This window comes from Nelusetta ayraudi, unplaced genomic scaffold, assembly GCF_046127955.1.
Source record: "Nelusetta ayraudi isolate G7.1 ecotype Tasmania unplaced genomic scaffold, CSIRO-AGI_Nayr_v1 ptg000042l, whole genome shotgun sequence".
In the NCBI taxonomy this organism is placed as follows: domain Eukaryota; kingdom Metazoa; phylum Chordata; class Actinopteri; order Tetraodontiformes; family Monacanthidae; genus Nelusetta; species Nelusetta ayraudi.
This window is the reverse complement of record NW_027466092.1, coordinates 12,188,020-12,200,435: the sequence shown is the minus strand read 5'-3', so window position 1 is coordinate 12,200,435 and position 12,416 is coordinate 12,188,020. Positions and strand designations below refer to the sequence as shown.

General features: G+C 46.9%; 1 protein-coding gene across 2 annotated transcripts in view; it reads right to left on the bottom strand.

Annotated features, from left to right (window-relative positions):
• The window catches only part of rhbdl1 (rhomboid, veinlet-like 1 (Drosophila)), a 48,116-nt gene that overhangs the window by 26,226 nt on the left and 9,474 nt on the right, over positions 1 to 12,416 (bottom strand). For both annotated transcript variants that reach the window (XM_076034476.1, XM_076034475.1), the window contains exon 2: positions 7,470 to 7,628. In XM_076034476.1, the coding sequence (XP_075890591.1) occupies positions 7,470 to 7,535 (66 nt within the window). In that variant the 5' untranslated portion in view covers positions 7,536 to 7,628. The remainder of the gene's footprint in view (positions 1 to 7,469; positions 7,629 to 12,416) is intronic.

The following is a 12,416-nucleotide window of genomic DNA, read 5'->3' as shown; positions in this document are numbered from 1 at the left end:
CCTGCATCACACACTTCTCTGCTTAATACCTCATGTTCTGGGTGCGCAAAGTCACTTCACATCGGGAAATAAGTCAATACCCTCTTAAAATAATAGCCAAAGTAATCTTGAATAAAAAAAACATTAAAAAAACTGAGCAAAATATTTTAATGAAAAAAAAAAGGGCTTTTATTTTAGGAAGGTGAAGGAGTGCAAACGTTAAACATTTTCACTCAATAACCAACCCAAAATTAGAACGGGGAACAAGGCACACTTCACACACACTTAATGACGCAGTGAACAGGGCGTAATGGCGGCAGCATGCTAATTGCTAATTACTGTACTTTAATGTATATTTAAGTGCAGTAATGGAGGTGTGCAACCTGGACACAGTCTTAGTGGATTTAAGCTGGATGAATGAAGTCTCACACAAAACACATCATTGAAAGGAACCATATGCAGAATCCAGCTCTCCAATTTACACCGTTAACAGAAGAATCTGATCTATTGCTGGAGTCGCAGATGGTATATTTTGGTGCACACGCAGCTCAAAGCTGTACTATTTCGCCGTAGGATAGATCACATTAAGCCACTTTCAAGCACAACTGGCCGACTTTACCTTTATCTTTACATCACTTATCTCTAAATTTGATGTGACACTTCATTAAAATCTGTTTCCAAGACAAGCAAAGAGAGAGACAGGCCTCGTGGGAAGCTGCTGCCACCGCTGATAACACAAATCAGGACAAGTTTCTAACATATAGTAGCATCTCTTGGTTAGAGAGCATACGGCAAGCAATGCTAATGTTAATCCTTCATTTCTGATGTCCTTGTAGTTTCCCGTGAAGTATTAGACGCAGGTGTTTAAGCTCCCTCTATGTTTGCCGTACTTACAATTTAATTTAATGAGACAATATGGAGGTTATTTACATACTGAGACATCATGTGGAAAGCAAAACCCACATTTAAAGTGCACTTTGAGTAATTTATTAGGTCTGTAGACTGCTTATAATGGACACTGCAGGGGACAACTGAAGATAGAAAAAAACCCTGCTGCGCCCACAGCTAGGAAAGCTAATGAGCTAAATTCACAGGAGGACAAAGACTGGAAATAATGAGAAAATAATGAAGAGGTAATGAACGGATTACTCTGGTTGCTTTTTCCAACATATGGCTTAAAAAATGGTTAGAAAATAGACTACTAATCCCTTTTGAAAGTCAGCAGAGCAAGACAGGGTAACTACGCTAACGGTGGCTAATTGCGACGCTAGTGGTAGGATGGCGAGGGCCTGTTGCGCGCCGATAACCAGAACGATGTCAAGTTGGGGCTGCTGGCTCTCCCGCAGATGGGAAGGATTCACATTTAGTATGGAAATCAGGCCTGGAAATGCAATTATGCTACACTTCAGGCGGCAACGGGGTGAAAGCAGAAGACGGCGGCGGCGGCTGGGAGAGGGAACATTAGAAGGCAGAGAGGAGGAAAATTAAAGAAAGGGAGGAAGGAGGCTGCTCAGAGTGAGCTGGATTCATGCAGTCTGGAGGCAGCGGCGGCAATAGTGAGACATTTTCCTCCTCTAAGTACAAGTGTATTGTTGAGTCCATGCTGAAACAGAGAAGCGCAGTTTGAACAGAATAAGAGGTTGATTAGAGGGAGGTCAGAGGGATGTGTGTGTGTGTGTGTGTGTGTGTGTGTGTGTGTGTGTGTGTGTGTGTGCGTTTGGCTCAGTGACAGCTGCCACCTCGCCGACCTACTCTGCACTCCTACCCACTCATGCCGCAGAGCGTCTTCGGGGAGACGAGACGCAGCTGAGCACAACTGACACGCTGCTAAGCTGCCTAAACATCAGCTGCCTTTTGGTGTGAGAATGATGAAAAACAGGAAAATAACAAAACAAAAACAATTAAAAAAACAAAACAAAAAAAACAACAACACGAGGTGGCAAACACGGTGAAAAAAATACAAGGCCACTGCACGACACGTCCAGCAGTAACAGAGAGAATCTGAGAGAAACTGAAACTGAGAGGAAAAAGGTAGATGGATGCTGTTTCCCGTCAGAGATAACTCATAGGGAAAAACAGTGCAGTGCATGACCTGGCATAGGTACTACATCGTTTTCAGTCGTTTCCATCGTATCCGTGCAAAAAGGAATTTTTTCGAATACCGCTTCATATCGCTTTTTTTTTCGAGAGTTTTCGAAAATGTGCGGTTTCAAAAAAATCTGTTTCCATGTAAACGCCCCTAAGTGATATGACATTGTTTCTGCTGCCGAATGTCCAACAGGAGTGAACTAGTAGAAGATAAAGAGGTCTGTTATGGAGAATAGGTAATAAATGCTCACAGGTTTGGCTCTGTGTGTGTGTGTGTGTGTGTGTGTGTGTGTGTGTGTGTGTGTGTGTGTGTGTGTGTGTGTGTGCATGTGTGCTTGACAAATGGCAAGCGTCCATCCTCCTGTCCTCTTGGAAGCAACGTGCTGCCTCCCGTACACGCTGGGCTCAGCCCAAGTCAATCGTCCTTGATGAATTAATTATCCCACAGCACACGGTCAATACCTGACAGATCAATACTAATTATAACGGTTTAGAAAACGTGGTCCAAAAGGCCGTTCTGACAACAGTCAGGAAAGGAGAAAAAAATGTACCACAAAAATCTGCCTTTCTTGTCCACTTTTTTGCTATTCACTCCCTGGGACTCTTTAAAAAGCTGCACCGCAGCGGCTGAAGACTCCCCCAGCATGCGCTCCCACTCATGAACTCTGGCAGAGTGGAGGGATCTGAACGGCGGCGCTGCTGACCCAGATAGTCGGGTTCCTTCCCGGCCAAATCCTTTCAAAAACCAGGGAGTGCACCTTCTCTTCCTCAGCAGTCTGCGGCCCTCCCTTCATGCTTTAATCATTACACTGCAAAAAAAAAAAAAAAAAAAAAAGCTTAAAAAAAGGGTAAAACCCTTCACTCTGGGACACTTAAGCAAAGTGCAGCACTTTTAGCCCGCAGAGCCTGTGGAAGACAGAAAGCCTTGGCTGGCGTTTAGCGTGGGCCGCCACGACGCTGATAGGTAACGCCGGGGTCCTTGGAGACGGAGGCCTCTCGTGGGCAGCTAATGCGACTTGTAGACTTTCACATCAGCTACTTGCAGAGTTGTTTTTTTTGATGCCCCCCCCGGTCAGGATCACAAAGCTCTTTTTAGCCTTTTCCATAACAGCACAACACCTGAGTGCACGTCTTAAAAGCACTCCTTTAATCACACCTACCGCGAGGACATAAAGCCTACGTGCAAAATCTGGCCGAGAAAGAAAAGAAGCAAAAAAGCACCACAGTATCGCAAATCGTTCCCCCGCCCTCCCAAATCAGAGACGTTATTTCCCCAGAAATCTCCGAAACGCACCCGCTCGCCGTTTTTGATCAAAACGTAAATACCACCCGAAGGAAAACAAACGACGCACGTCTGTAGATACACGCCTGGTTCCTGAGAGCATTGACCGAGTCTGTGAGGGAATCGATACGAGCAATTATCCAGACAGGACGCGCATATATGGACGCTCAACCTCAACGTTGTACAAGCGTGAACGTCGACGCCTTACGAGCCCCCCCCCTCCCAGGATCATCAAAAGGTTTGTCTGTAATCGGCAGAACTTGTCAGAGACAAGATAAACGGCACTGCGGGCTGTGTGATTTTCTATTTCTGGATTGGAATTCACACACACACACACACACACACACACACACACACACACACACACGTATACGTACGAGAGTGAGTGAGTGAGTGAGTGAGTGAGTGAGTGAGTATGCATGCGTGATAGATGAGCGTGCATGTGTGTGAGTGTGTGTACAGTCTCCCCAGAGAGGTTTTAGCGGAGCGTTACTTATTCACCCCTCCGGCTGAACTAATGGAGCTCTCCGGCTCGGATCGGCCCTGCAGGAGAGATGTGTCGAGCGTTAGGGACGACGTCTTGTGCAAACCCAAGAAGGGGGAAAAAAAAAGAAGTGCGTTCACATGCCGGAGAAGCTGCTGCCCGGCTGTGTGATTCAAACATTGGCAGACGGCAGATTCACGGCTGTGGACGAGCGAGCGTTGGAAATTGGAAAAGATGCTGTTGTGCGAGAGCCGACAGACAGGAATCACACATTCACTTTGTAAATCGGCACGTTTGTTTTTTTTCTTGAGCTGGAAGAAACTCGTCTCTGTGGGTTGGAGCGGGCCCCAGCGACCAAGCGAACCTGAGAGCAGGATAAGGACTGATTGTGCAAAAAGAGCCCTGCTGTCAACCTTTTCTCTTTTGCTCCTATTCAAAATTGAACAGTCTTATATAATTGATTCAACCTTTTGAACTGCCAGGGAGACGGGGCACCGAGCGAGTCGGTGAACTCGACTCTGTTAAATCCCCTGTGCAGTCGACGCTGCAGAAGTGTCCTCCCACTATGTTTGTGCAGTTTAACTGTGTCTCCGTCTTGGCAAAACAGCCCGCGGTGGCAACTGCTGTATATTTCTCTAAGAAGGCACGTCACTCTGGCAGCCAATGCCGAGCAGATTAGCAGTAAGATGCTGTAATGAGGGCATGCAGGTCCCAGTTAATGACACCATCGTCGTTTTGCGCCGTCACCGATTCTGGGATTTCTGGTTAACGCAGACGATCTGGAGCGTATGCGGCGCTAAGCGGCGAATTAAAGAGGCGGGTTCTGGCCGTCACTGCCGGGAGACATAAATGTAAATGGAGAATGCGTACTAATGCGTTGGGGATGAGTGTGACGTGAAAACACACAGCGGGACAAAGCCGCATAGGACGGAGCTCCGAAGCTCCGAAGCAGAAGCAGCGAGGTGGACTGACATCGCTGGAGGGGATTTAAGTTAGACAGCAGGAGAGAAAGTGGAGGCGGTGGGGATGGAGGGGGTAAAGGAGGTGGAGTAGCAGGAGGAGGAGGAGGAGGAGGAGGCGAGTAGAAGCAGCCCCGCTGGTGACTCGTTACTCGACCTGGTAATGAAAATGCCAAGCTACGCGCGGCAGCCGAAGAGAGCGCCCGCGCGACACGTGCAGCTCAGCGGGAAGCCAGGTTCCCCTTACCAGACACCTACTGAATTAGTCAGCAAATGTGTCCTGGCAGCGCTCATGTGTATGAATGAGAGTCTGTCTGTCTGCGACGGTGAGCGGGTGAGGCTGCGGGGAGGCGGAGAGCCGCCCGCATTAATTAATAGCAAAAAGCTTTTGTAGGCACAATTTGTATGCAGACACGTAGCGGGTGCGGGTCTGGGCCGGCGCGCATTTACATGCGTGTATCAGGCAAATGAGTGGAATCAGACCTGGGGGTCGATATCAGTGTGAGGCCGGGCATTCCCAAATTGCCTCAGATTAGCGCCTGCTAACGGCAACGCTGGGCTAATCGAAGGCGATTTGCATTTGGCTGATGGGCGATTTTAAAAGCATCTCCTTGATGCTGTCGGAAGGGGAAGCAGCTTTTTCTTTCTTTCTTTAATTCTTTCTTTCTATCTCTTTCTTTCTTTCTGTCTTTCTTTCTTTTTTCCATTCTTTCTTTTTTAAATGTACACATGCCACAAGGAAGCGTGGAATGAAAGAGAAGGAAGTGAGAACTTAGAGCTCAAAAAAGAAGACCAAGAGTGATTCAACGGTTTAGTTCAATTTTGGCCTGTAGCAGCAGGCAGTCTTGGTGGCAAAGCCTCATGAAATAATAGTTACAGTTAGTAATTGTGCTGCATCTGCATCGACGATACTTGAGTTAAGTAGTTATCTTCATAAAAATGTAGTATATTAGGTTCATCTTGAAGCATTTATCCCTGAACTTTATTTACAAAAGAAAAATCTGGCTCAGATTTGCTGCGTTGCTGTTCCCCTCATGGTTTTTGGCTCTGCAGACATCTGACAGAGAGACCAAAGATTATCAGGGATCATCTCAGGGCCTGCAGCAACTCTGCAGCTGTGGTATTCATGTTAAAATCGGAAATTGGAAACAATTACTTTGTGGAAGTTTCCAAGTGCTTAAGGAAAATTGCAGAAGATATCTGTGGTCTAGTAGCTTCGGGAACTCCTGCAAACACGAGCTGGACCATCACTGTTATTACATGCAGAGACACACAATGCTGCCGCACAACGTCCTGAGAGTGAAGACAATTTAAAGGAGGACAGCACATATCAATTTTTGATAACACAACATAATAGTGTCCAGCACAGCAGATGGTGAAGTTACTTTCGAATGTCATGCTACAGCATCTGTAGCAGCAACCTGCCTGGCGTGGGCGAGACCAGCAGCTGAACCTCTTCTTCTTCTATTGTATTTCCTTTTCTTCTGATTCTGTTTTGGAAACAGAATCCTAAAAAAAAAAAAAAAAAAAAAACATCCCCCAACACACACACACAAGCGTGTCGTCCGTTTTGGATGAGAGCCCTGCGTGAAAATAATCAAAAAGAAATGTGTCTCCGTCCCCTGAGGGAAGATCGGTGCCAGAGATGAGACGTCGTGTTAGGCTCCTCGGTCTGCACGGTCTCTAGCCAGGTGCGGCAGTCGGGCAACAGATGCATGACCTTTATGTAATTATCGGCAAAATGGAAATTCATCTTGTGGAACCGTCTTATGCACGGCACAGAAAGGGAACTTACAGGACGGCAGAGAGTGGAAGAGGGTCGATGCAGTGGACGCCTTGCAGAGTTGCTGCTGCATTGATTTCTGTCATTGTTCAAAAAAACAAACAAATGAAACCTGCTCTGAATTGAGTTGCTTTGTGTGGCCTCTATCAGACACTTTGTGCCGCGCCACGAAATGAGCGCGCGAAGTGTCGGAAAAGGCGAGCGAAAATGAGCTTATGGAGAAGCAAATTGAAATATTGCATTGGCTGGAAATCATCAGGGTGCTTATGGCAGCACGGCGGCGGGAGCCGAGGCCAGGTGCTAATCCACGCACTCAGAGACTATCAGACGCTCGCACATAGAGCTCGACAAGGATTTCTAATGGGGCCGCAAGTGTTGGGAAAGATAGCGGCGGAAACGGGGTATGAATAAGACATGTGAAGCGACAGCACGCAGCCTCTCAGCCTCGCATCTGCAGCTCCAGTGCCTCGCTTTCATGATCAAATATTTTAATTCTCCCCCACTCCATTCATTTTATATGAGTCGTTCTCATAAATCAAAATTGGCTGCCCTGTTACTATGGCACTGAAAGCTCCTTCTTTTGCTTTTAGTTTTTTTACCCACTGCTGTGGCTCATGAGGTTAAGTCTGCGGATTTGCAGACACGTAAACCGAAAAAAAAGATTGATCCTCCTTTTTCAGGACAATGACCTTAATGCAGCAGTCAATTTTGGCCTGCTGGATCTACCCCAATCAATTCTGTAACCTTTCTGAAATCCGGCATAAACGGGCAGGTGTGTGGAAACATCGGCCGGTACCTGATGAAAGTCCCTCCGCTTCATTACAAGGTGCAAATTTGTTTGTTTGTTTGTTCTCTTTGTGTGCGTGTACGCGCACAAACGCTGCTTGCACTCACCAGCTCGATGAGCTCCTGGTAGCACACCTGTCCCTCCTCATTGCTCTGGACCAGCGCTAACAGCATGTCCAGTTTGGACGGGTCCAGCTGCAGCTCATGGTGCTCCACCAAGCTGGTGAAGTTCTCCACTGCGATGAAACCGGTGTTCTCTGGGTCCAGCTGAGGAACAAGAGCAAAGGCAGCAGATTGTCAGTGCCAAGGGAGGACATTTCTCTGATGAATCGTGACTTTTTCATTCATTTCATTTCATTTCATTTTGCTCAACCCCAGGAAATGTGCAGCACAGCTGTCTGCAGAGGTAAACAATAAATTATTGCAACGATGAGAGCAGCAGGTTTGAAGGTACAAACTACTGATTGTATATTAAGATGGATGGAGCACCCGGTTTCAAAAAGGAGGCAAAAAGAGGAATGCCAAATACCTGCATTCTATCATTTGGCCAGCAGGGACGGTCAAAAATGGTTGCAAAAAGACTATAAATGACACATCAATATGAAAAAAACACCAAATTCAATCCTTAACAAACTGGTTAATTTTTTGTTGTTGTTGTTGTTGGCCTAACTCACCGGTAAATAATAATAATGATAATGAATATGCCCTAATCACCGTTTGGTTCAATTTGGTCCAATTTCAATTAAAAATCACCATAGAGTCGTTGGTGTGGCTACAGTTTAGTCAGCTCACCAGCAGGTGTGAGGGCACTGGGACACATGATGCATTCACCCTCCAATCATTGCACACCTCCAGGACCTCTCACCCAAACATCCACATATTGAATCTTAGAGTTTCAAATGAACTGGAAACTCAAGATGTAAAACCGGCTTGAGAACGGCCATTCACAAACCAATGGGTGGTATCACAATGACTGCCCATTTTTACATAAAGTCAATGGTACAAACTCAGAGGGCAGGTTAGGTGTAAAAACACTAATATAATAGCTGTATTAAAAAAAGAATCAGTTCCCTTGCAGGCCAAATTCTTAACAATGAAACAGGCAAACAAAATTTTGCTCATCGAGATAAACGGGAAAAATCCCAAAGTGTCGCTCTGGGCTTTGTGCTGAGAGGACTCGCGTTCAGTCACAGCAATTGATGCAGCAATTGATTGAATGTCATGGATGTGTCATGGATGCTGTCCCTAGGCTGAATCCAGCAGCAGCAAGGACATCCACAGAGTGCAGCCCTGCTGGATGCCATTGCACTTAGAATCAAGCCACTGGTGTGGCCTCCTCTTGAATGTACATTTAATTTGGTGGCACTTAATGGAGTTAGTCGAGAAACCAAAAAATGGAGAAAGGGTAAATTAAATGAAAGCTCCACAACAGGACAGGACAGGACAGGACAGGACAGGACAGGACAGGACAGCACATGCCAAAGTGATGAGTAAGCTGTCAGAGTATAACCCACGATGAAAAAGGTACAGCGAGGTGACAGCAGGGTCTGCACTGCAGTGTACAGCACCGCCTCCAAGTCAACCCTTAGGTTTATGAATCAAGTCAATGAGCTGTGTAGCATTATGTCATCTAAAAGTATAGAAATCAGACTATTCCACCCTCATTTGCACCTAACTGAAAATAGTGACATTTTAGAAAAATAAACAACAAGAGAAAGGGGGAAGTGCGCTACACAACAGACCCACTGCACATATTGAAGTTGCTGTAACATTATTTCAAGACAAGCCCAGGGCTGAAAATGGGTTCCATACAAGCTTCTGCAGGTGTCACTGCACAAGCTTTCCATTTGGAGTTAGCTGTAAGTCACTTTACTTATTTTTACTACTTTCTGGTCCACCACTGGTCAAATTAGAAATAGTTCGGAAAGAGAAAATAGAAGAAACAGCAATATGTATTTGAGTAACATGAACGAGGAGGACATTCAAACTGAAGCAAAGGTTTGCTGTATTTTTTGCAGTGCAAACACGTAAAAGAATGTTCTTGCATATTACCGAGGAGCAGCCGTGCTGGTACAAGGATGTGGAAACACGAAATGGAATTTCAGTATGTGTAAGGACGGAACGGCTCACACGCTCCTTTTTTTCATGAACCGTTCCATCCCTAGCGAACGCACATCCATTGTGCATAATGAGCAAGATGCACATCTCTTTTATTCCCATGTCCTTTCTACAATACATCCAGCCATTCAGCAACTACAAACTACACTGACATAAAGAGAAATTTGTGTAGTCTCTTGCTGTGCCATGTCTCGCATGCAACATTTGCAGAACTCAAATTTCCCCGAACACTCAGGTAGCCTCATTAGGTTTCCTATGGTAAAACCGTCTGCCTCATGTTGCCCCGCGGTGTAGTGAGCTTGCAGATCTTGCATCAGCGTGAAGTCACTCCTGCTGGATCATCGTCACCCGCATCACGAGGGTCCACGAGAGGAATCCTATCAGGGCCGACTCGGTCCGGACCCAACCCGCTCCGACACGGTCGGACGAAACCGCCTTTCATCACTTTCTTCAGCAGAGCAGCGTCAAACTGCGGCAGGCCGTGTGTGCCGCTGCTGCAGGGCGACTCTGTGCCTCGAGCTCCACTGCGCAACCAAGGAGTGAGCAGGAAATCCATTGGTGTGTGTGTGTGTGTGCGTGAATGTTCTCTGTAGTGTTTCCTGTGATATCACTGAAGACAAACGTTCCTTTTCATTCCACTGAATCTGACATTTCTTTCAACACCGTGAAAATGTGTATGCGTATTCATGCTCCATGACGGGTTAAAAAGCAATTGTTTGTTGTTGTAAGTCATGACACTTTTCAGAAAACGTCACCGCACTCCAGCAGGACCCAAAGGACGTACAGAAAAGAGCACTTCACCAGTATTATCTCCAAAGGCAACACAATCAGCATCGCCTCTGGGGGGAATTAGCGGGAGGACTCTTCAGCCAGGTTTGGGCAGTTTGTATACAATGGATTCACGCAGTATCTGGCCATCTCCCGTCTTTGTATGTCCGCCTTTCCAACGCATCTCAGCCAAAAATCTCACGACTCAGCTTCTGCTGCCTGTCAGAGCAATGCAGACGCACAGAAAAACAATTTTATAAAAAAAAAAAAAAGAGAGAGAGAAAAAGACAGGAACAAGATGGGGAAGAAAATGGGACCAGGGTCTATTTTTAGATAATCCCTTTAACTGTGCTTTCCACTGCCGTATGTTAAAACAGGGCCCCGTTCTCCCCTTGAGGCTGGCTTAGCAAAATAGTGCAGATGGGGCCGGCGTGTGTGGTTTTGTAAGGTTTCACTACGATTTGAGGGGAGAGCAGGTAAGGAGGTTGACGGCGCGGGTGGAGGGTGTTCGCCGAAACAAAAAATGACAACGATACAGGAGAGAGCAGACAGGAGGAGAACGGAGACAGCCTGACGGGAGTGAAGCTGAGATGCACGGAGAATGAAAAAAAAGAAAACAAACACCTAGCCGCCGCCACCGCCGCTGCTTCTCATTCCTCGCATCTGTCTAAACCGGCGGCCGGGCATCGAGTCCCTGTCCCGCTTCTGTCTCCTTTAAGAGGACTGTGACACACTCCAGTGCTCGGCATCCACTCGCCACAGAGGGGAGATGGATCAGATTCTAATGTGCTCCTGGCTCAGGCCGGGCTGACGGGGCGAACAGAGAGCCGCACAGGGGACGGCTGATTACTGTCAGCCTCCATATGTCAGCACATCGCTATACAGACGCAAGCACACACACACAGCAGAGGCGAAGCAGACTCTGCGACGCGCTATATACGGCCGTGCATATTCACAAACGCGAGTGTTGACGGCGAGCTCTCGCACCGAGCGGATAACATTCCCGCCGTACGTCTGACCTTATTGAGGAAGGAAGAGCGTCACACCGGCGAGACGGCCTGCGGAGGATACAAGGGAGAGGGCGGAGGGTCTGCTTCTTAGAACCAATTACCGACCAGGAGATGAATTAGCGCTACGAGAGAAAGACGAGTCTGATTTATTTATTTATTTTTTTTTTTTGCTTTTTTGTCCTTCTTTTCTTTTTTTCCCCAAAACTAGTCAGCGACGGAAGGGAGGCGGAGACTGAAAAGGTGAAAAGACGGAGGGAGAAGGAAGTGAGAGAGAGAGAGAGAGAGAGAGAAAGAGAGAGAGAGAGAGAGAGAGAGAGGAAGCACTTATTGAAGCAATCCAACATTGGTGACGGCGACACTTTGACAAGCTGCACGTGTTGCCATGGTTACCAGTCACCCATGTGTCATCCCTTTCTTGTAGCGCCGCCACCACCACCACCACAGCTACCGCCGCCTTACCCGGCACATTGCCATTTTAGAGGCAAAGGAGAGGCAGCGATGGGGCAGAGGATGACATGGAAACATAGACGAGTGAGGAAGCGAGACTGCGGACAGAAGGAATCAATGTGGTGAAAGCTTGGAGAGCCGAAAGGAAGGCAAGAGCAGGGATCACGGCTGGTACAAGGTGGAGATGCGACAGTCGGTAAAGCAGACTCGGCTGATCAAGGAGTTGGGAAGATAAAAAGAAAAAGTCAAGCTGAGAGGCCAGAAGATGAAGAGTTTGCACAGCTGACTGCAGGGGAGTGACGGCTGAGTTAACCTCCAGCACCTCCATTACCCAAAGATTAGTGGCAGCAGCTGAACCTGGCCCAGGAGCAAGCCGGTCCTGGACTCCGGAGAAGCATCCAGACCAAAACCCTAAACTATAAAGTCAGGAAAGTCACAGCAGCCAGTGAGACGCAGTGAGACCTGCTGTGCCTGCAGCACGCTGACAGGCAGTCAGTCAGAGGTGACGACTCACCACAATATCTACTGTATATCACTTCATGTTATTAGATCAACTTAAAGTAACACCATACCGCTTTTCTTCCTATAAAGAAATTGTTTCAGAATCTTTTTTTCATATGATACTTTGACTCTTTACAAAGGCAGTGGCACCTTCAGATGGGCCAATATAAAATTGTATAACTTTGGCTGTCTGCCTGGTGCCTTTTATTAA